The sequence below is a fragment of the Jatropha curcas genome, chromosome 11 (genome assembly GCF_041381405.1).
Source record: "Jatropha curcas cultivar XTBG-Jc1 chromosome 11, XTBG_Jcur_1.0, whole genome shotgun sequence".
Taxonomy (NCBI): Eukaryota; Viridiplantae; Streptophyta; class Magnoliopsida; order Malpighiales; family Euphorbiaceae; genus Jatropha; species Jatropha curcas.
In genome coordinates this window covers 5,726,920-5,751,472 of record NC_143161.1, presented here as the reverse complement: position 1 = coordinate 5,751,472, position 24,553 = coordinate 5,726,920, and the positions used below count along the sequence as shown (strand labels likewise).

The window sequence follows — 24,553 nt, the reverse complement described above, 5'->3', positions numbered from 1 at the left end:
TCAAGCAGCTAGTAATTCATTATACATCATATAGTTGCATTTGCATAGCCATGTTGCAAGCCCTGCAACTTAATTTTATCAATCAAGTTGTTTCACTTTTTTTTAACACAAATCAATTCTCAAAAATACTTTTATAAGTTTGACTTATATAAATATATAAATGTATTAAATATGGGCTAAATGCCAAATTATGCTTATTCATGAAAGATATTTATATAAGTGCATTGTAAGTGCTATCTGCAGACAAGTTGACTCCTACACAGTCTGATGATGTCTCAGATACATATATTTACATATATTTTATTCAATTAAAATACCCCACAATATAATTTATTAAGTGCAATATTATATTTTTTTTTTCCTTCAGTTCTTAAATACTTTAATTGTTAAGAGCTAGCAGAGGAAAAAGGAAAACAAAAAAAGCCCCCCAAGCAGAAATGGCAATCTATTTTTATTCCTGGAGAATTTTCCTTTGTGTTCTTCTTCTTTTACTGGTAATTAATCATTTCCCTTCTCTTTGATTTTTTATAACAATGGTATTATAAGTTAATCACCCATTTAAGTTTTTATCAAGATTTGCATATATCTATGCTTCTTTCTGCAGTTTTTCCTCTCCAAGACTATATATTTATTTGTACAGTAAATACAGAGATCCATGCTTATTTATGTAATTTCTTTCTCTTTGAATAGAAAAAGATCTTTTTTTTTTTTTTTTTTGTATAAATTTCTTTCTTAAAACTTATTTTTCCATTGTTGTATTATATTCTGCAGATTTCCAGAGGCATGAGTAGCAGCGCAAGGAAGATGAGTCAGTCAATATTGGACAATGGATTTCAAGAAAGCTCAAAAGATAGCCATTTATTAATCAAGAATGGCCATTTTGATCACCAAATGCATCAAATGGACCCTTCTCTCAATGTTTTCTTCACCATAAATGACTTAAAACCCGGAAAGATAATTCCAATCTATTTCCCTAAAAAACACCCTTCAATTTCTCCTCACTTGCTATCTAGAGAAGAAACCAATTCAATTCCTTTCTCTTTAACCCAACTTTCTTATCTTCTCGAACTTTTCTCTTTCTCCAAAGATTCTCCACAGGCCAAAGCCATGGAATATACTCTGAAACAATGTGAAACTGAACCAGTTGAAGGTGAGACCAAATACTGTGCTACTTCTTTAGAATCCATGCTTGATTTTGTAGTTTCAGTTTTTGGATCTGATACCAAATTCAAAGCTTTAACTACTAATTATCTGAAGAGCCAAGTTGTTAAAGTAGCATTGCAAAATTACACCATTGTAGAAGAGCCTAAGGAGATTTTGGCAGAAAGAATTGTAGCATGTCATGTAATGCCTTACCCTTTTGTGGTTTACTATTGCCATAGTAGAGAAGGTGGGAATAGGCTGTTTGAGATGTTAGTTGGTGGAGAAGATGGAGAAACAGTAGAAGCTGCAGCTATTTGTCATATGGACACATCTCAATGGGATAAAGATCATGTGTCGTTTCGTCTGCTCAATATCAAGCCTGGAACTTCCCCAGTTTGCCATTTTCTCCCAGCTGACAACGTCGTTTGGGTGCCTTTGCCTGTCGTATACTAATCTACTAGTCGAATACCTGTATTGTAGTGCATAGGATTAGAGATTCAATCTCTGACATTATTATTATCTCTTTTGAATTTAGCTGTGTTTAAGTATATGTTGTTAGTGATGTAAATTGGTCGAGCCGAGCTCAGCTAAGCATCGATTTGTTTGGATTGCTTCAATAACATGTGATTAGAGCTCGGGTTTGAAGCTCAAAATTTTGTTCAAATATTTTATGGAACTGTCAAATCAAAGAAATGAAACCTGCATTTTCTTTTTTTTCTACCTTCTCTAATTAAATGTTGGAAAAACTTTCACATAATTCAAACCTGTCCACGAGCTGTTCAATATTATTCAAATTTAAATGACAAGTTCGACTGCTTAAAAATTCAGAAAACCTCAATTTTCTCACTAATAAGAGTAAATGGTATGTTGCTTTGCAACCTCATTGAAAAAGTTCAATAAAATTCCCATGAAATTAAAAGAGTTCAACTGAGCTTTTATCAAATCGAAATAGAGCTAAATTGGAGTAGTTTGGATTGTCTACCATACCAAGTATTTTTAATATTGTTAAAATTATTGATTATAATGTTGTTCTGAATATATTTCTAATATTATTAGAATTATTGATTATAATTTTTTTTAGAAAAGATAAAAGAAATATTTCATTTATTAAGAACAAAGAATAAAAATGAATTGTACAAATTAAAATTATTATATTTTTACATAACTGGAATCAATCTCTATATAAAAAAAAACAATCTAATAGAAAATTTAAAAGATTTAATATAATTGATTTTCATCGCACTCCGTTCGATAATCATGCAATCAATATTCGACTTCTTTTTCTTTCAACAGGCCGCATCAGATTACCTCGAAGCTCAGATCCTTCCTGGAGAAACGTTTAATAGTGTATTTATTGGTATATGGTATTATCCCTAATAGCTCTTGGGGGTGGGGCAGTGCAAAACAACATAAAACATTTCAGATTTGTGCGGAAATCTAACTGAAAACGACATCCTGATATGTCGTTGCTGGGCTCGGGGTCGTTTATCTTATCCCCTCTCTCTGAGATGATCGTATACTGAACTTCTTGTCGTTCAACTTCAAACGAACAAAAAAAATCCAAAACCCTCTGCTCTCCAGTCTTCAACCCTTCTCTCTCCCTCGCCAAATTCAAAGCAGCGAAATGGTAGCATCAGCTATATCAGCTCCTGTTAGCTTCTCCATCTATTCTCGCCAAAAAACTGCCTCCATTTCTTCATTATCTCACAGGTATATATCTATAAATATGGTTAATTGAAATTGTCTATCTTTATAACTAATGTTATCGATTTTCTTATATTTGCAGAAACTCAGCGAGGTTTATTGTTTCCTCGTTGCCTTCCCCTTACAGTGATTCTTCACCTAACGGTGAGTTTTCTATGAATAAGTTTATGAAATTGTGAAGCTATTTGGGTTCTACATGATTGACCCAATTCATTTTTAAGTTTAATTAGTATTAGTTCGTGCTGGATAGTTCAAATCCCTAATTCAAGTTTTAGCTGGGTTTACTCTTAAAACTTAAAACTTTTGTTTATACATAGATAAGTATATGGTTGCATACGTATAATTGAATTAGTATGTGTAATTGTACTGTGGTGGTCAGGACTATCGAGTAGATCTTTTGGGTTGCCTCTACGGATTGATGACAAAGATTTTCGTAATGCTAATCCAAGGTTTATTTGCTTCCACCTTTTACTTTAAAGTATTCATTTTTCCAAGATTTCACTAGTTTGTTTTGTGTATTTCTCCTTGGCTCTTACAGGGTAGCGTTTTCCAGCAGATACACTTTCTTTTTTAATCAATGTTTTTACTTGGAGAAAAAGGGTTTTATTGTGAGAAATGAAACTTAAAAAAAAGGCAAATTTCTACATCAGAGATAAATCATACATTTTTGAACAACCTTTATAACATGCACTCGCATTTTTAACTAGCTAACACAAAATTCTTTCGGATGCACTTACGTTCAAGAGGAATAACTTTCAGTTTCCCGCAAAAAGATTTTTAGGATACTCCTGTTGCTTTTGATTGATTGAAAGAATATGTTTCTTTTGAATAAGACATTGTTGTTTAGAGATGAGAATCCTTTTTTCAAAATTGTGTTAACTAGTTTAAATGGATGAATTACCCTGTGTCAATGTGAAAGATGTACCATTTTTGTATTAGAACTTGTATCTGAATGGTATCTTTGGGTAGAGAATTTGGAGACAGGTTGTGAAAATGAATTCTTTTGAAAAGGGACGTTAAAATTTCACTTGGTAAGCCACCTAATGGTATCATGGCACTCATGTGAGTCCTGATTGTGTTATTCGTTATATGTACCCCTTTTTAGATGCGTTTGCACAAGACATAGAACTGTGTAATTGATATTTAAAATCTTCTTCAATTTTAAATGTTGGAACTGCCTCAAGTCTGTCTCAAGATAACATTGTCATCATTTTCTCCATGGAAAAATCATGGGTTGGCGTCATGTTTCCTAAGTTCTTTCTTGGTTTCTGCTTTTCTGATAATAATAAGGTATCGGACTGTGAGTTCATAGCATTTTTTACATACAGTTATGATACAATTGTAGCCAAAAAGGGAAATCCACCCATCATGCCAGCAGTCATGACTCCAGGAGGACCTTTGGACCTGTCATCTGTATTATTTAGGAATCGCATAATCTTCATTGGACAGCCAATCAATTCACAGGTGGCTCAGCGAGTTATATCGCAGCTAGTGACTTTAGCAACTGTTGATGAAAATGCAGATATCCTGGTGTGGTTATGTTCTTCGCTTACAACTTTTGTTTTCCACTTCTGCAATCAGCTTATGGGGCTGCTGGAACTATATATTAGAGTTTTGTGTTTATGACTCTGTCCTGAAATTGTCAGATGTATCTGAACTGCCCTGGCGGAAGCACGTACTCTGTTTTGGCAATTTATGATTGCATGTCCTGGGTAATTTTAAATTTTGGATTAGTACTGGATCTTTCTTTTTCTTTTTATTTTCTTATTCCGTGGAAAACATAGGCATCTTAGCAACACTGAAGCTGTAATTTTTAATATAATTAGGAGTCTTTTTATATGCCTGTGATTTCCCCTTGTAGGAGAAACATCACCTGAAGCGATAGGTCATCTCATCTCTCAGAAAAAAAAAAAAAAAAAAAAAAAAAAAAAAAAAAAAAAAGAAGAATGAAAGTTGTGCCTATTATGATACCTGAAGCAAATGGCCTTCGGTCTTAATAAATTTGCATCTGATCCTGCAAAATGTTCTGAAACTTTTCATGCATATTCATATGCATAATATTTTCATTGTGTATAACTTTTGTTTGTTTGATGTGTTCAAGCACTAATAAATCCTAATGTTCTCAGATAAAGCCAAAAGTTGGCACTGTATGTTTTGGAGTAGCTGCAAGCCAAGGAGCTCTTCTTCTTGCTGGCGGAGAAAAGGGGATGCGGTATGCGATGCCTAATGCACGTATTATGATACATCAACCTCAGGGTGGATGTGGGGTAAGGTTCACTTACAAACTAGTACTCTGTGGAAGAGAAAATTGCTTGTGTGAAGATAAGGAGATTTGGAAAATCAGAAATACCTCTTGCTGTTCTAGCACGAAGTATAATGATTACTTAATATTTCAGACTGGAATTTAGTAACTTCTGTCTCCAATATATGAGATAATATTTTTATTTTGATATTATCTCATTCATTAGAAATATAAGCATTTCATTGCAGTCACTGAAATTTGTTTATATTGTAATTAATGCTTTTAAAATATTGGGTGTTTGGACTATTAGCAATACAGTACATGAGAATCTAGAAATCCTCATCACTTGTCAGTCTTTCATACAGTAATTAGTCAATTTTTTTGTCAAAAGCCATTGATGTAATTGTATATTACTTGCTTGTAGGGTCATGTGGAAGATGTGAGACGCCAAGTAAATGAAGCAGTTCAATCTCGACATGTTAGTATCTTTTTGACTTTGCCCAATTGCAACCTGGTTGACTTGCCAGCAAACTGAAAATCATTTGAAAACCAGGACTTGAGTTCATCTTAAGCTTTGAACACAGCCGGCCAGTCTGTTTTTCAAAAATGGCATTTCAAGTTTACATAATGACTCTTTTCCTTTTCCTAATTCTTTTTGGTCCTATTAACTAAACACCTTGAACCATGTTCTACAGTAGTTTGGGATTAAAATGTCTCCATATGTTTATCATTTTCAGCTGATTAGTGCTATCGTTTGGCATTAAATGCTTTATCTTTGTGGTCTTATTTTCCTAGTGTTTTGTTGCAGAAAATTGACAAAATGTACACTGCATTCACTGGCCAACCTCTCGAGAAAGTACAAGAATACACTGAGAGAGATCGTTTCTTATCTACTTCAGAGGTTTGTTACCTCAACTTGTTTCTTTCTGTATGTGTGAAGTTGGTATTTAATATTAGTAGTGTTCTCGGATTAATTGATGTTCAAATCTTGATCCCAACAACCACCATCCCCACTCTCAGAGTTTATAGTCAGTAAAGAGAAAAACGGAGTAAGAGGGGGAACGAGAACAGATAGTCTTCATAAAACAGAAAACTTAGTTGTTGTTCACAATATTTATTTGAATGAGATGTTCAAGAAAGAATGGCGTTATGATGAAACTGGAAAAAAAAAAAAAATGTCATTGCCTAGTCATTGATAGCAGTTGGTGCTCTTTCATGAAAGTGCAATCTTGCGGCTGTTTTCTCATGAGCTGATTCAAATTTTCTGATCCCAGATTTTTACTCAACCAAACACTTATTAATTATGATGCTGCATTTTTATTGCAGGCTATGGAATTTGGGCTCATCGATGGTATCCTGGAAACCGAATACTAAACTAGGGTTTGCTCATGTTAGATCACTGGATACTGTTGGGAATATAGACATTCTGTTCTTAATTGTAAGATTAGATTATCATCCATTCTGATTTGTATTTGTAATCATATGTTTTCCATAATTTTGCTTCAAAATTCCAATACTAATAATTAAGAATTTTGATTTTTACAATTAAACCCAAATTAACTTTTTATTCATTATTGAGGTGGACAAAAATGAACATCAAATGTTGGATTGAAACATTGTGATCCCAAATGAGCTATAAGATTGAAGGATTATGAAGATTGAGAGGCATTTTTTTAGCTTTTTTAAAGTAGATGTATTTTCACAATGCCAAACCACTTATGGGAGATGGAGAGAGAGAACAATGGAGAGGCTTTATTATAAGTAATTTAGCTGAATATTAGGCAACAACGATCTGCTCAAGTAAATCGATTATCTGCTGAATAAGCATGATTACATGTTATATAATAAGAGTACAAGAATGAATCGCAGAGAGAAATATACTCTCAAGAACATCTCTTTCAACCAGTTTCCAATATAACAATCTCTGAAGGTAGAAAATTCATGTACCTGTAAAGGAACAATTAGACAGCCATAGAGAGCAACATTTTTAGAATGAAATTACTGTTCACCACCATCACTTCCTAAAACCATTAATAACTAGCATTTTTAGTTGTCTTTTGAATCTAATAGTCAATGTGATCTTTAACTTGAAAAATATATCTTCAGGTACCCAAGAAACCGAAAATAAATTGATGCAATTTCAATTTCAGCATGTCATTTGGAATGAGAATAAATTTTATTTGTGTAGTTTGCTAGAGAGTTGGATCACTAGTTGGGTTGCCATCACAAACAAGGAAAAGACTTACCATAGTTTTGGTACACCATTGTGTACTTGTAAATGGCCTTTATAAGGGAACCATAGCTCATGAACTTCAGGGGTCCCATATGCCTGGAACACAAAATACAGCAAAATTCAGCCAAACAAAAGAAAACTTCTGCAATTGCATAAAAGTGAAGTTGCAGAATATGAATACAAGATAAAGGGAAAGCTCCTCAAAGACTACTTTTTCTTCTCATTTGATAATAATGAAGGCGTTCAAGTAAAGAGTTTAGCATTTGATCAATATGAAGCAATAACTAACCATATACGTCTTTAGTGATCACGCTACTTATTCTCTCTCCCCCTCTCCAAACACATACACAAGCATGCACATGCACAAAGTTTATGAGCCAAAATATGAAAACGAATATCCAATATACAAATTTTAGATTTGAATGTAATTCGCAAAAAGGACTAATTATCAAGTTTTAAACCTTATCACTGCCACAAATCAGCCTAAGTTGACAATGTTAATAAGTAGAAACACATTAAAGCAACTTTCCAAGGAGCACAATCTGATCTTAGTAAATAATTTCATATGCCCAGCCAATTTATGAAGACTGCAAGCCGAAATTAATAATTTTGATCATCATTGAAATCCCCTAACAAAAGAAGAAATAAAATGAAATCCAAATTTTTAAGAGCTGATTTTGTATTGTCAATTAGTGCAATTCTGTTGACTATTAGAAAGTACTTCCTCACATGATCACATCTGTTTTTTACTCTCTAAAACCACTCAAAACATAGGGGAACATGAAAGAAAACTTATATTCATTGAAAAATTGAAACAGGCACCAATATGGAAGTTTCACTCTGGTCATTGAGTGAATGGCATGAAGTATTTTGTCACAATATGAAAGCATCACCCCCATCTTGAAAACTGGCAGTATAATTTGAAATAGTTATCATTCCCCAGAGTTTGCTACAGAAATGGAACCACAGGGAAAATTCATTCAACTAACTGGAGCACATAATTCAGTCAGAAAACTTACACTATCTCAGTATATCGAATTCTCCATGCAGGGAAACCTAGATGGCATCTCACGGGGCCATAAACTAATAGCAGGTCAGGTTCTGGCCCTCTATGACCTGATACTAGTAGAACATCAATTCACAATCTAAGTATAAAATTCAGAATTGAAAGGAAATCAATCTCTTAAACATTCACCAGATCTAAGAAGTTCGACAAACCTAATGCTTTTAGTGCCTCATCCATATGAGCTTCTGTAAAGAATTGTTCTTCCAGATCTGCACCACCAGTGTTAGCCAACTTTAAGTACTTCATAAATAGTAGGTTAGCTGCCCTGGTTATTGCTTCCTTTCCGTCAGAGATAGAAACAAATTCCAGAGTCATATGATTCTGGTCCAGTGGCAAATCTTTTTCAATTGCTTCCTGCAAAACCAGATGGCAGGGGTGTGTATTGAAAGAGCCTACTGGGATTGATAACAGGCGACCTATCCTGCTTATGAATGGCATTCAACTAAAAGATACAGATATTATCATATAGACAAAAGATACTACCTCAAGTAGAATTGCATTTTCCAAATTCTTTATAATGGATTGCTTGGATTTCTTAAGAACTCCTATAAGAGAAAAGAAGTTCAAAAACACACTATATTCAGTTGAAAGGTCTGAATGAAACTCATGGCATAAGCAAAAGTAACATCATGTGCAATAGTAGAAGAATGTCCTCAACTGCCAAGTTTCATGGGTATTCAGCATTCTTACCTTCGGAATCATATAGACATACATGTTTCACACCAATAGCTTCCACCCATTGCAAAAGTTGAAGAACTTTAGAAATTTGATAAGCATCTTCACTTTCTACTACAATTGCAAGGTACCTGAGCTTGCCAATGTTAAGGGTTTTGTAGCGGCCTAGTAGTCCACTGGAGATTAAATAGCTTTCAATCACTTGGGACAAACCACTTTTAAGGTACCATAAGGTGATGAGAAGATGCAAAAAATACCACAGAACTTGAAGACCAAGATTATGAATCTGCATAAACCTTAAGAAAGAACATTAATATATCCTTTTTTTTTTCTTTGAAAAAATAATATATCCAATTAAGGTCAAGAAAAGCATATAGATCCATTGCATTATAATCTTAAAATAGAAGTTCAAAGAGAAGCAGTGAAAGGGGGTAAAGAGGAGAGGTTGGTGGGAAGGAGGGAGATTACAGACCCTAGAATGAAATCTTACACATTCAATGTCACACAAAAATTTTCCAACAATCCAGCATATTGGATCAATGCATAAAAGTCTGGCACATGACTGTAGTTGATAATTAACAAATGCGATGTAGAGTCTTAGCCCTTACACAGTGTTTTGATCAAATGAACGAGGAATTCATTTCATTTGCAAATGAATGCTCATGCTTGGTGCTAACTACTGGATATATTATTTATTTGCAAAGCCAACTATTTTTAGTCATATCAAATTGTAGCCTTAGAAAGTTAAGAGTTCATTTGCAAATTCTACCAAATTTGCTAGGATTCAGTTCGACTATGACCAATTACAAGGAATCGAAGACAGAGAATTCCATTCATTCATAACAAACAAGCTTAGTCCTCAAACCTCAGCGATCTTCTGCTCATATGTGTGTTTGATTTTGTTTACATCTCATATGGCAGTGAAAGAATTCAATAAGTCCAATTTTCCTCATTGAACAAAAGAAGGAACAAAAATGAATCAGTTCAGTGGAAAAGGAGCTTAGAACCCTTTCATTGTCAACCTCAACAATTACCCCAATCTTAATTAATTAGTCCTTCATTACTTTCACAAAAAAATCAATAAAATATCCTCCTATTAGGATTCCACTATTCACAAATTAAGCGCATATGATTATAATTCATATAATCTAAAAAAAAAAAAAAGATATGCCCAAAAAACTAACATTTCAAGTACTTACCCGCTTAATCCAAGAGTGAACTCTCTGCATTCCATGCTTCAAATCCATGACTCTACCAAAAAATAAAATAACAGAAACCCATCAATTTAAACCATTCAACAAGTAGAAGAAACTTGTCAAAGGTTCTATCAAACTGGGCAAGGAAATTGTAACAGAAAATCAAAGATAAATAATAATAATTAACTGAACACAACAAAATATAAATAAGTACAACAGAAAGAGGCGTTTTGTGATGCACGTGGAAGAGCAGCGAAACCCAGATAAAGACCAAAATTTTATGTAATTAAAAGAAAGCAAAAAGGGAGATTTTGAGAGAAAGTGAAAAGATATTTTATTTTCTCTATACCTGAAAAGAGTTTGCTTTTTCAGCCAACGAGGGCGTCGTCTGTGTGGTTTTGTAGAGAGGTAGGCGATGCTTCTTTCTGTTCTGTTTCTAAGTTGAACGTAAAAATGCAGAATCTATGAAAGAGTCTTCCCTAACACCTACCACTGCAAATATCCTTACAAAACGTTCTTCACACTGCCTAAGCTTGTCTCTATATATAGTATTAGTATTTTAATTGTTTGGTGTACTGAAGAGCATTTTTAAATTTTTTTTTTCTTTAAATATCTCAAGTTTGTTTGATTAGAGTTTTTTTTTTTTTTTTCTACATGAGGTTTGATTAGAAATGCAATCGTCGATTTCCTATTTATAATTTTTTTTAATATTTGTGTCTAGATATAATAAAGAAAATTAATTTTTTTTTATAGAAAATTTATTTATTTTTATTTGAAAAGAGTAAAATATGAAAGAAAATAAAATATTATCATTGAAACTTTGAAAATTATACCCTAGCACCTTACATTCTTAATGAAAGTCTGCACCTGCGTAAAGTAACTGTATATGGCGGTGAAGAATTCATTTACGCCACAAATTCATCATTTATAATATAGTCCGTCTTTCTATTTTTTTTTATATATATTATAGTTAATTTTGAATTATTTATTATATTTATTAAATTTTTATCTTATTATTTAAATAATTTCATTCTTCTTTTTTTTCTATAGTCACTCTCATTAATTGCAATTTATAATATTTCATTTTATATTATCAATATTTTTCGCTTGATATTATTTTCATTTTTTATTATCAATATGATTTTTATAATTTCAATATATAATAATTATTCATATATTATTTAAAATGAATATAATAATAAAATTATTCATTAATCATAATAATTTCTTTTTTTTTTTTCATAGTGTGAAAAAAGAAAATAAAATTATAAATTATCTTTTTAAACTGAGAAGTATGAAAAATAAATTTTCAAATCGTTTTCTTCTTAGTTAAGAAGTTAAACTTAACCGAACCGATGTAATGCTAGTAAATGCAGGTCCAAATAATTATTTCAATGAACTTTAATTGATTTCAGAAGAATCAAACCCATTGATTGCTTCATTCAAATAAAATTTAAAAAAAAAAAAAAAAAAAAAAAAAAAAAAAAAAAAAGCCATGGATTGGCAAATGAACATCCACAATAAACAATAATATCAATATAATAAAAGTGGGTTGGGCCAGGTAATCCCGTTTTATGTTGGAGTTGAAACTGAACCAGCGCTTATGCCTTTAAGCCCATTCCAAATGGACTTGCAGCCTGAAATGTACAAACATTTTTCAACAAATAGTGGTACTTTGTAACGATCTTTAACGGGCAAAGTAAATCCCTAACTGACTATTGTCTTCATAAGATGATTATATATATCAGAGAAGAGCCAAGCTAATGGCAACAATTTACAACCTCCAGAAAAAATCATTAGGTGTTCTGTTTCTCCATCAGGTCCTTACTCCACCATACCTTCTGCAATTCTCGGGTAAAGTCATCGGCATTTCCAGCCAAGTGGAAGCAAGAAAAATGTGGAGCCTCCAATTATGTAAGGTGAAGATTACGATTCATCCATAAAAATGTGCAGCCACCTGCTTACCTTGATTGAATCGTGATCATTCTTTCACTGTATTTCATAAAAAGCAAGAAATTTTAGAACAGAAACCTTGATATAAAAAGACAATTAAATAATTAGAGAAACAGGCAGATTGGGCAACAATTTAAAGAATGAAAGATGAGCACCTATCCTGCTATAACTTCATGAGTATGGCTTAAAGCACTAGAGACCTATCATATACTGCAGAACCCATCAGTAAGATTAACTGGTGTACTGATAGATCAAAGGCATGCTATTAAAAGATTACAAGAGTTCGGATGTAGCGACTCATGTGCCACAAAGATTCTAAAGATGCTTATCTGAAGTTCTGTAAAACTTAATTGAACATACAGGCTAGCACTAGCAGTATATGTTCACTAGAGGGAGATTTTGGTGTGAATACATCATTAGATAAAGGAAGAAATGACCAACTTCATTCTGCTGGCAGTAGTTAACTGTCATTTTTCCCAACAAATTCTGCATGGTCAGGCAAGTTCAAAACGATAAAAACCAGGAAAATATAATTAGTTAAATACAGACCTATTCATTGAGCTGCATCTTCAGGAAACCGAGCATCAAAGGGAGCAGAAGAGTGAGCATGCCCTGCCACACCACCAGCTGCTCCTGAACCATGCTGTAGTTCAATAACAAGCCATCGTACAGCTTTACTCATCTGCTCCAACCGAACAGCACTAATGGGAGGAAGGCCTGTTGTCCCTGACTTCCCTGTCACAGATCCAGTGGCTTCATCCACTAAGCACTCCGATCCTATCCTCTGCTTCACAGATTCGACAAACTCCTCTGCCTGATCACATGCAACCCTAAACAGTTCCCACTTCTGCTTAAAATTTTCCAATGCAGCATCTGTAGCTGCCGTTTTCTGGGCACCAGCAGTCTCCTTGGCCTCGAGCACATTAGCCGCAGCAGCTATAAATTCCTGATATGCATTGTTTAAGGAATCTACGATGCTGTCCATCGCACCTACTCGTGCCTCTATTCAACAAATCTAACTTCTATGTCTTGGTAATTACTGCATGAACTAATATAATAGTTTAATATTCAAATTGTTTCAGCCGGCAAAGTCATTTCCTTAATTGAACAAATTAACAGAATTCACCATTTGGATATTTGTGTTTAATTTAAAACAACATCAGATTGTGGAATCAAATTATTGTAGTTTTAAGCCATAAATTCTCAAGTTAAACCCACAACATAAGCCAAAATCTTGAAATTCACAGAATCATTTACCATAATCAACCATTGGTTTATAAGATACCTTAAAATTAAGGACTTTGATAAGTGAAATTGGGATTTTAAGATTCTGTAGACAATCATAAGTATCGATTGATGGCTTAAAAGTAGCAATCAAAAGCTCCAAAAAGAAAGGACAGGGGAATCGATAAATATGAACAATAAAATGCCGTAAGTAGGATTGCAACGGGTAAGATATCTATGAAAAGTGCCCTACCGGTTTAAAGTTACACTAGCATTACCTATACATATGCCAAATCCGATTAGCATCACTCATATACTACTTGAACTCGTATAAATATCCATTCAGCTCAAAATGAACAAAAACATTAAAATACTATATAAAATTCAAACTAAATGGATAGAAAACATAATCAAACAAATATGTCAATAAAAATGTACATAATCAACATCCACTAAATTCAACCAATCTATATACATATACAATACATATAAAAGTATATATATACAATATATAAGACATAGCTGCAGTTGCTGGAAAAACTGTTGACAAAACGGGAATCAAAATCAATGCCCAATACCTTCAAAATAATCAATTATATTGACAATACTGAAATTTCTTTTTGAAAACCAAGGAACTTAACTTGCAAGCTCAGACAAGATGTTACCCAAATCCTCATCTGCCTGGTCACCTGATTTAAGTCCAGAAGACTCACAACAAACGAGAATCACTTGCACAGGTTATTACATCACCCATCAGTGAAAATTTCAATTCCAAAGTTGAAAATTCTCTACATCAAGCCAACAATTTCTTTCTCTCTATTTCCACTTCACCAGATATAGATTCAAGCAAGATGCATTACAACAAGGTTTCAACATCTAAAAGACAAAATATATTATTCATATGACATTCAAAACATTTATCAATAAAAGAAGAAAACAGTGGATTAAAAAGTCAGTACCCAAAAACAATATCAGAAGGCATGAAAGCAATTGCATAGACGCAAGTAAACAATCTTTTTGAAATCTGAGGCAAAAAAGTTCTGCTGATTGGAATTATTATCTACTAGGCAATGCAAAAAGTCACTGTTCATAGTCACACCAGTGTGATAATTTACAATAAAATCGAACGATAGCAAAACCCTAAGAAATTTCACAAATTCCACACCACCATTTCATTTGTTCTATCATAACAACGCGTATTTACACCCAAAGAATCGAGCCACATAATCATTTACAAGGAAAAGAAAAACAAATTACCTTGCTACTGCGAATTGCGAGCTACAGAATTTGTTGCCGAGATGGCCGCTCGTGGGGTCGTGGCCGTCAGATTTAATCTTTGGATGTAAGGCAAGAGGCAAAGCGGACGGAAGCAACAGGAACAAAAATGAGAATTGGAATTGAAATTGAAAGAACGAGCTTTGTGCCTTCGAAATAGAAGAAGAAGAAGAAGAAGAAGAAGAAGAAGAACCAACTTTCTCTTCCTGTCGCTCGTTTTGTGTTCGGTTTTCTGAAACCCAGACCAAGGTTTGGCTTAGTATCTAAACCATAGAGAAGAGACGGCAATCGGGCGGGGTTTACCCGTCGAGGATCCGGTCAGGGCGAATTTCTCCGTGATTTTTTTTTATTATAAAAAACAAATTTCATTATAAGTTAAAATGTAAATTTTAATAACAGTATTATATTTTTCATTAAAGTTATTTATTTATTTTACGCACTACGGGCTTATTTGCATTGTTTCGAAAAGCCGAGCTTGATGGTGATATTCATAGTTGTCAGATTAACCAGAGAAAATAAAAAATTTCTCCTCTTCAGTTTTGCAACACTCGAGCAAAACCAGCTTTGAAGCTATTTTGCATGACCACAATAGTTGAAATAAATAAAATATTTAATATTTTTTTTTAGGCATTATTCACAGGAGAAATTAAATTTAGTTTAATGTTGCGTGTAAGATTAAACACTGTCATTCAATTATTAATTATTCAAATGTCTAGTTAGTGAAAATTTTAATTTATCAACTAATGAATAAATGAATATTTCACATTTTAATTATTTTATGATTGACAATTCATAATAATACAATATAAAATGTATAATATAATTAACTCTATTTATATATGTGTATTTTTCTCTTAAAAAAAATAACTATATTTATAGTATAATATAGTTTCTCTATTTCAAAAATATAGGCTTTTCTATTTTCATACACATTAAGAAAATGATTAAAAATGTTCGAATAATCATAAATTTTGTTTACATTTTTTCCTTATTTATAGCTATATTATTATTAAATAAATAATTAAATGAAAAAATTATTGATAAGAAGGCATATAAAATTATATTATTAGATAAAAAAGATGGATTATATTTATATTGCTTTGAAAGAAGAAAATGACATATAATTTGAGATGAAAAAAAAAAAGAAATACAAGTCTAATTTTTTTTAAATGGAGGAATTATATAATTAGAAATAAAAAAAAATAATAATAAACAGAAAATCGATTTTGTATGAGACCGAGACATTCAGTCATAAATACAATTCTTTTTTTTTTTTTTTTTTAGAAATTTTCATATTGTTCCACTAAGAAAATTATATTCATTAAATTTTGGCTATTTCCAACACTGACTTTTTTGGGCAATTGTCCTTAGTCATAACCACTTCAATAAAATTAAGTAAGGGGTGAACTGAATGGTTCCTTAAAGTAGATCGTCGTTAGTCCAAATCCAATGTTTGATTCTATTTTCATTTATTCGTAATTTTGCTCATAAATAAAAACAAACATATTAATTTATAATTAATTTATTAATTTATCGAAAAAGAATTCCGGACATTTTATATGAATCCATCTATATATTAAATTAATTATTCAAATAATGATATTGTTAATTTACTAGTTCATTGAAATATTTATTTGACCTAATTGGAAAAATTTTAATTTCCTTTATTGTTAGAAAAAAGAATAAGAAAGAGAATAAGAAAATTAAAGTGATAAGAAAGACCCTTATCCCGTCAAGTCTGTGATTATTTTTATTTCTATAAGCTTAATCTTAGTTCTCTGCCTAGCTCATCCTTTTTGTAAATAAACTTGAGTTAAAGTAGACTGTAATTTTAACATAATTACAGAATAAACCCATTTAAAATGGACCGATAAGATCCACCAGATCTCATATCTAATAAATTAAAAAGCTAAGGAAACCCACAACTACGGATTTACTATACAAATGCACACATAGGATTATTGCCAAAGAAGCAGAGTACAACTGTACAACGAAATGGAGAAGTGATAAAGACCCACGTACAGGGCAGAAAGAATTTCTCGTTTCAAAATTTGAAAGAGGAAGAAGAACTCTATTCTAACCATAATTCCTGTTTCTTCATCTCTATCTAAACCCTTTTCTGAAATTTCCATTGATACCAGTTTCTACATTCGTTTTGTGTTTTTTCTTCTCTGAAAACCCTAATTTTTTCTCTCCATGGGAAATCCAGAAGACATGAAAGCCAACGATAAAGAAATCCCTGCAAAAAGGAAGAACAACGTCAACAATGGCGAAGAAGAGTATCAAATTCCAAAACGCACCAACCATCACTTTGATGAATATATAGCTGATGATGACGATGATGATTCATCTTTTACTAAGCTTTCTTTGCAAATTGGTTCTGCTAAACCCAAAATCTCTATCACCACTCCGCCTGAGCCGCCCCAATCATTATTGCCAACATTACACCAACCACCGGAAATCCCGCAAATTGAGACCCTAAGACCACCCATCACCTCCACTATTGCAACTAGCCCTAACCAGTTTCCTTCTTTCCATCCTCTATTTGCCACAGGTCCAACTCCTCAAATGCCTGAAGCGCCGTCGTTTTACTCGGGTACCGTTAGTACTCCTTTGCATCATCGCCAAGAGGGTCCCACTGCTCCTCAATGTCGCCCTCCACGTGCTCGGCGTAATACTACACAGACGCCACGCGAAGGGAAGAGCGAAATAATTCCGCCCCCGTTTCCTTGGGCGACGAATCATCGGGCCACGGTGCATAGCATGGAGTATTTGCTGTCGAAGAAGATAGAAACGATTTCTGGTGCAGTTCACTGTAAGAGATGTGAGAAGCAGTATGAGATGGGTTTTAATCTGAGAGAGAAGTTTGTTGAAGTAGGGACATTTATTGCTGAAAATAAGGCTTCAATGCATGATAGGGCACCGAGTGTTTGGATGACACCAGTTTTGCCTAGTTGCAAGTACTGTGATCAAGAAAACAGTGTAAAGCCACTGATTTCTGAGAAAAAGAAATCCATTAATTGGCTGTTTCTGCTTTTGGGTCAGATGCTTGGTTGTTGTACTCTTGAACAATTGAAGTATTTCTGCAAACACACCAAGAATCATCGAACTGGGGCTAAAGATCGTGTTCTTTACCTTACTTATCTTGGATTGTGCAAACAGCTTGACCCAGATGGCCCTTTTGAACGTTGATATGTGAGTAGATTATTCATTGATTAAGTGTTTGGGTTATTTCTGTAAAATGAATGGTAACTCTACCATTAGTCTATTAGCTATATTAGTATTCATGGAGCATGAAGCACAATTAAGTGGTCCTTTAATCGCTTTCTATAATATCTGCTTTGGATCTTTATGCAGCTTTTTGATCCTTGGGCTATATGTTCTAATATATCTTAAATTCTATATCATGCCTTTTGATTTAGTATCAATTTTTTTGACTGTTTAATATGCAATTTCATTTCATTTTCTAGGTAATAGGTAAGAATAATTGAGAACAACATTCTTCTTTGCATGATTTAAAAAAAAAAAAAAAAGCTAAATTATTCTTTGCATGCAATGAAAGATTACATGCATACATTTATTGGTTTCTTTTTCCTTTAATGGACAGATTTTGTTTTCTTTTTATGGATTCTAGTTAGCAGCTTTCATTATCAGAAAAATCTATTAAGAACTCCAGGTGCTTGATGTTTTTCCCGAGTTACTAATTATGGGATTGTTAGAATCTAATAACAAAAACTTTACTTTTTCTTTTCTTAACCATGCATGCACTTATATTATTATATTATATATACCTTAAATGGAAAGATTTTGCGACTGGGAAAGTTGTTGTATCCTTTATATTAATCTTGACCATAAAAGTGTGGTAAGGCAAAAGTTGTGAGATAGCCTATACGAAGGTTTAATTAGTGCTGTGTAATTTTCTTATTTTAACTATACTTTTTTTATTGGTACAAGTAAGAGGTATAAAATGTAAAGATTTTTTCATCATGCTCTTTTAATGTGCTTTCTGAAATCTACTGATTAAGTAGGTATTGATTTAGATAGTGAGCGAAGTTATTAGATTCTTGATTAAGTAGGTATTGATTTAGATAGTGAGGGAAGTTATTAGATTCTCGAAAAGCGTATTTTGCTCGAATAAAAAAAAAAAAAAATAGTAGTTATAATTTTAGTACTGAAGATGAGATCTCCCCCACTGCGAGTCAGTATAATAACTATAATCATATATTTTTCACTTAAAAAGAAAGTAAGAGTGCGCTTTGCTTTTGTGAAATGGAAACTGACAAAGGAAAATATACGTTGCTTTTCTAATCAGTCAGACAAGAACTGAGAATATTATTATACTGGAAGTTGGAATCATAAACATTCTTCATAGGCCATGTGATCATATTCAAATATTTTTCTTGAATAAAATAATATTTGACCAATAATTATTATAAAATAAATTATTTTATATTTTTAAATAATGTCTTTTTCACGATAATGCATTAAATTAAATTAAAATTTAATTAAAATATAAATAACTCGAGCCATAAAATAAGAAATATTAATTTTTTTAATTTAATGATTATATTGGTGTCTTATATGATAATAAATGAACAACCATTTATAATAAATTAAAAACATGATTAATCAAATCTAGTCAGTACTAATTAATCTCTATCAAATGATTTTATTGTATTGATATTTATTCAATTAAATAACTTATTAATTAACTATATATATTAAGTGTATAATGATATTAATCAATTAGAATTCAATATCAATGAAGAGTCTTTTAAAAATGTTATTTTTAAATATACTAATTAATAATATTTTTAAATAGTTTAAAGATAAAATTAAAAAAAAAACTCTGCAGTGAAATTGAATTCTAACTGATTAATCCCACTAGAGACTTAATATATGTAGTTAATTAATAAACTATTTAATTGAATAAATATCAATATAACCAAATTATTTAATAGAGATTAATAAATACGCGGTATTGATTGATAAAATTAAAAGAACTGACCAGATTTGATGAAAACTTTAAAGTTCAGGTTTTTTTTTTTTAATACACATAGATATATGACTTGGCGCTGACATTGGATGTTATAGGGTACACTTATGAAAAATAACTGTCACGTTAGTATGAAATTGATGAAAGACAAACGAATGCTAGAATTAATATAAAAAACTAAGTACATGGTATTGATTAATAAAGTTAAAAAAAAAAACTGGCTATAATTGATAAAAAGGTCGAACTTCAGGCTTTTTTTTTTTGTTATTAAGCCTTAATATAAATTTATTTCTTTTTACAAAATAATTAATAAGTAATCCACATGCTTAAAAAGAGCGTGCATAAACAATATGTTATTATTAAATAAACAATATATAAGCAATTTAAAAAATATAAATTTGAACATATAGGATATGATAATTTTTAAAAAAGTAGGGCATCCACCGCTTAGGTCCTTAGGACACACTACACTAAATAAGTAATATATTAATATTTTAAATAAATAAACAATAATTTATAATAAATTATAAACATAAAATAAAAAAAATTAATTTCTTATTTCAATGGTACCAAAAATATTTAAAAACATTTCATTTTTATTGATAGTAAACAAAAAAAAAAAAAAAACCTTGGTTGATTAACTTGGTGTATAGAGTAGTATCGTATACTAGGAGCTGAGTTGCACAGAAACACGGTACACGAGATACGAAACATATGGGATATGATAATTTTAAAAAAAGTAGGATATTCACTTGCTTAAAACACTTGATACTAAATAAATAATACATTAATATTTCAAATGAATAAACAATCATTTATAATAAACATAAAATAAAAAAAACACTAAATTTCTTATTTCAATGCCCCAAAAGCAAATTGAAAAAAAAATACTTCATTTTTATTTGTAATAAAAAGAATCTTAGTTGATTAGCTTGATGTATAGAGTAGTATCATTTATTAGGGGCTAGATTACACAAACACATGACACGAGATACAACAACGTACGAGATACGATGATTTTTAAAAAAGATAAGACATTCACACACTTAATACACAGTACACTAAATAAGTAATACATTAATATTTCAAATAAATAAACAATTATTTATAATAGATCATAAATATAAAACAAAAAATACTTAATTTCTTATTTCAATGACACAAAAGCAAATTAAAAAAAAAAACACTTCATTTTTATTGATAATAAAAAAATCTTGATTGATTAGTTTGGTGTAACGAGTATTCTCATATACTAGGAACTAGGTGCACGGACATGAGATATGAGATACGGGAATGTACGAATATGACAATTTTTAAAAAGCAGGACATTCATATGCCTAGAACACACTACACTAAATAAGTAATTCATTGTAATAAACAATCATTTATAATAAATCATTTATAATAAATCATAAACATAAAATAAAAAAAATACTTAATTTCTTATTTCAATATAATTAGTTAAATTCTCAATATTATTATCACTATTGAAAAATATATTAATAGCGTCTATGCATTTTTTAATGTAAGTCATACCATGCATGATTTTACTACTGCATACCTTATGAAAAGTTTCGCGTGATACTTAAGAAAACATATCTTAGCATCACAATTTTTCAGCATATCTCAATAAGATACAATTTGTCATTTTATTATATAATTTTACTATTTTTGAATGATGTCATAAAATATTATTTCATCTTTTAATATTACCTTGCGCATCATGCGGATTAGCAATTATATTTTCAGATAATATCATATAGGAGGAAAAAAAACTAAATTAATATTAATAAGCAAATTTTTTTTTTTTTGAAATAAGAAAGGAATATAAGAGAAAATAATTCCGATAATTTTCTCTTCAAATTAGAAGGAAAATAAAAACTATAAAAATAAATTTGTAGAGAAAATTTAATTTTATGTTTCTTTATATCAAAAAAAAAAAAATAAGTAACAAAAGTTTTTTCAAAAAAATTTAGTCCCTTCTTATTTTATCTCATTATTCATTAATAAAGAAAGATACAAAAATAAATTAAAAAAACGCTTCATCACGCGATATGAGAATGTATGAGATTCGACAATTTTTAAAAAAGTAGGAAATCCACACGCTTATGACACACTATGCTAAATAAGCACAAATATTAATATTTTAAACAAAAAAAATCATTTATAATAAATCATAAACACAAAATTAAAAATAGTTAATTTATTATTTCAATATAATTAGTTAAATTCTCAAAATTATTATCACTATTGAAAAATATATTAATAGTGTGTGTGCATTTTTTGATACAGGTCATACTAGAGGTGTCAAAATAGTTCACGACACGCGAATATGATTCGCCTAACACACGAAATAGATGAGTTATGGTTGAGGTTAAATAAGTTCGTGTCAATAAACGAGTCACTCATTTATGACACAAATATAAACACGTAGTGCTGCTGGTTGACACACAAGTTAGACGAGTGACTCGTTTATTTAAGAGTAAAGAGGTAATTTTAGTATTAGATATAAATACTCTAACTAAAACCTATTTAAATTTTATTGTTATATTACTTTTTTATTTTAATTAAGAATCTTTAAGAATTTATGCATTTTACATGTGAAAATTTATTTTTAAATATAATTGGAATTAAATAGGTTAAAAGTTAAAAATACTATAAGCAGGTTAAGTGAGTTGTGTATAGGTGAATACATCCACTTAACCTATTTATAATATTAAGTGGGTTACAGGAGTTGTATATGGGTTAACACGACACACTTAACTTGTTTATGATATTAAACAGATTACACGAGTTGTATATTAGTCAACACGAACCACTTAACTTGTTTATAATATTAAATGGGTTAAACGTATTGTATTTGTGTCAACCGTCTAATTTTCATGTTGTGTTTGTGTCAAAATTATAAAAAATTATTTCATCATTTAATATTAATCCGCGCATCGCGCGAGGTTATAAAAAAAAAATATATATATATATATATATATACGGACCAACCATTACTATACCCAAACAAAACTATCATCATATAGAAGTGAAAGGTGTGGTCCAAGTTAAATGTTATGATGTTCAAATAGTAATGCTTTTGCCATGCCTACAATAAGGTGAAGCAACGTATTGGGCCACGGTTTTGACACCCTTTGCCTGTCTCTTAGGGCAAAATCATTGTCCATATTTACTTCGTTATAGCAACAATTGAAATTGAACTAAAACAAAATAAAAATTTCACCTTATTTTAGAAAACCATACTTGGTTTTTTATTATTAATTTCCAAATAAAAAGAAGGGGAAGAAAGACAGCTTAATACAAAAATCTGGGTAAACTATCCCATTAACATTACGAAAGAGTCAATTAGGTCAATCCGAGGTTCTCCTTAAGGATACAAGTGTCAAAATGTAGCTTGTTAGAACCAACTCATCTAACCAGATGACCAAAATTTTGTGAGTATTAAATTGATTTTGGTTAAACAAAAGTTAGAAAACAGTAAAAAGAAAATAAATCAAATTGACTTAAAAAAATAACACTAAAAAAAACTGATGTTTTCACGGTCTCAGGTTAATAACTACTAAACGGGTTTCAATATTCATTTCCACGGGTTTCTGTAGATCATGAGATACAATCTTCTTTGCCACTCTCTAATATATATTGTACCATTTTTTATTTATTTATTAAAGGTTCAATGGATAAAAAAATATTGTGGGCTACATAATTTTGTGGTTGAAATGTATCGAATTTAAAATTTCTTATTTTATATATAAATGAGAAAATGAATTATACCATACGTGGTTGACATAATATATTTTAATTTCTACTATTTATATAAAGACTTTAGTTGAAGTATTACAACAATGGATAGGATGATTTTGTAGGTCTAATAAAATACATAATTCTATGTATAAATTTAGGTATATTTTGAATAATTTTAATTGGTATTAGTTGCCATATTTATCTAACCTTTTGATACTCGATACTAAATTAATCATACTCAGATATTTCAAATATCTCTTTAAATTTGGGTACGAAAAAAATATTTGAAATTTTAAAATAACTTTTAGTCTAAAATATAGAAGAATTACTGACATTTATTATGTTTAGGTAAAAAAAAAAATGAGGGTGTTTTTTTTTTAAGATAAAAATTTTTTTGAGAAGTTTTTTAAGGTAACAATTTTTTGGAGAAGGTTTTTAAGATAACAATTTGAGTTAAACTAATCATAAATAAAAAATATTATCTTATTTTAATCCCAATAGTCTATTTTAGATCAAACTAGGATAATTAAACATTTTAAACTTGTGACAATTCAAATTTTACGATGGATATATTATATATTAAATTTATATTTCTTTATTGTTTTCAAAAAAGGAATTATAAATTTTGAATATATTATACAACTCTTTACTCTAGCAATAATATTTGTTAGAATTTTTAATTTTTAGATGTAAAATATTGATTTGATATGTAATTAATATGGCTTGAAATAATTTTAATTTATTTAGTAAAGATTTAATTTTACAAGTTATAGTAATTAATAAAATAATTTTATAAATTAAATTATTTATACATACAATTTTATGAGTTAAAATATTCAACCGATTAAAATAGAATTTAAAGATATTTACGTACGTACTAAATTTATATATTTGGAGAATTTATTTGCTTATGTGCATGAAAACAAAATCAACAACTTTAGAAGCTAATAACTATGTTGATTATGTCTTTAGGAAAAAAAAAAAAAAAAGAAAAAAAAAAGAAGAGGAAAGGGTGGGCCTTATGACGTGGTTTATTATTATTTTATATGTAATGCAACTTCGTTATCATCATCAACGTACCAAACGTCAACGTATCACC

General features: G+C 30.6%; 5 protein-coding genes across 9 annotated transcripts; 3 read left to right on the top strand and 2 right to left on the bottom strand.

The window, feature by feature from the left end:
* The first annotated feature begins 321 nt into the window (after positions 1–321).
* On the top strand, positions 322–1,863 carry LOC105632099 (BURP domain-containing protein BNM2A). The gene is made up of 2 exons (XM_012214399.4): positions 322–494; positions 772–1,863. Exons 1-2 carry the CDS (start codon positions 438–440, stop codon positions 1,594–1,596), a joined length of 882 nt encoding a protein of 293 aa, XP_012069789.1. The 5' UTR covers positions 322–437; the 3' UTR covers positions 1,597–1,863.
* Positions 1,864–2,582: 719 nt separating this feature from the next.
* Positions 2,583–6,639, top strand: CLPP6 (CLP protease proteolytic subunit 6). The gene is made up of 9 exons (XM_012214376.4): positions 2,583–2,853; positions 2,930–2,991; positions 3,227–3,296; positions 4,176–4,377; positions 4,494–4,559; positions 4,974–5,114; positions 5,514–5,567; positions 5,898–5,990; positions 6,416–6,639. Exons 1-9 carry the CDS (start codon positions 2,768–2,770, stop codon positions 6,461–6,463), a joined length of 822 nt encoding a protein of 273 aa, XP_012069766.1. The 5' UTR covers positions 2,583–2,767; the 3' UTR covers positions 6,464–6,639.
* A 182-nt stretch (positions 6,640–6,821) lies between these two features.
* LEW1 (Undecaprenyl pyrophosphate synthetase family protein) lies at positions 6,822–10,800 on the bottom strand. Of its 3 annotated transcripts, none has more exons than XM_012214348.4 (8): positions 10,609–10,800; positions 10,263–10,314; positions 9,079–9,359; positions 8,872–8,933; positions 8,541–8,742; positions 8,342–8,444; positions 7,336–7,418; positions 6,822–7,036 (listed from the first exon to the last, which is right to left on the bottom strand). In XM_012214348.4, exons 2-8 carry the CDS (start codon positions 10,295–10,297, stop codon positions 7,029–7,031), a joined length of 774 nt encoding a protein of 257 aa, XP_012069738.1. In that variant the 5' UTR covers positions 10,298–10,314; positions 10,609–10,800; the 3' UTR covers positions 6,822–7,028. The 3 variants fall into 3 exon arrangements, with proteins under 3 accessions (XP_012069738.1, XP_012069745.1, XP_012069731.1); XM_012214355.4 differs by having other exon boundaries at positions 8,342–8,438; positions 9,079–9,349; positions 10,609–10,797; XM_012214341.4 differs by having other exon boundaries at positions 9,079–9,349; positions 10,609–10,796.
* A 980-nt stretch (positions 10,801–11,780) lies between these two features.
* Positions 11,781–15,030, bottom strand: MED32 (mediator of RNA polymerase II transcription subunit-like protein). 3 transcript variants are annotated; one of them, XM_089715821.1, is made up of 4 exons: positions 14,694–15,030; positions 14,078–14,312; positions 12,762–13,251; positions 11,781–12,251 (listed from the first exon to the last, which is right to left on the bottom strand). In XM_089715821.1, exon 3 carries the CDS (start codon positions 13,195–13,197, stop codon positions 12,766–12,768), a length of 432 nt encoding a protein of 143 aa, XP_089571947.1. In that variant the 5' UTR covers positions 13,198–13,251; positions 14,078–14,312; positions 14,694–15,030; the 3' UTR covers positions 11,781–12,251; positions 12,762–12,765. The 3 variants fall into 3 exon arrangements, with proteins under 3 accessions (XP_089571947.1, XP_089571946.1, XP_089571945.1); XM_089715820.1 differs by lacking the exon at positions 14,078–14,312 and having other exon boundaries at positions 12,762–13,260; XM_089715819.1 differs by lacking the exon at positions 14,078–14,312 and having other exon boundaries at positions 14,694–15,028.
* Positions 15,031–16,642: 1,612 nt separating this feature from the next.
* On the top strand, positions 16,643–18,067 carry LOC105634406 (hydroxyproline-rich glycoprotein family protein). The gene has a single exon (XM_012217264.4). It carries the CDS (start codon positions 16,908–16,910, stop codon positions 17,901–17,903), a length of 996 nt encoding a protein of 331 aa, XP_012072654.1. The 5' UTR covers positions 16,643–16,907; the 3' UTR covers positions 17,904–18,067.
* Positions 18,068–24,553: the final 6,486 nt, after the last annotated feature.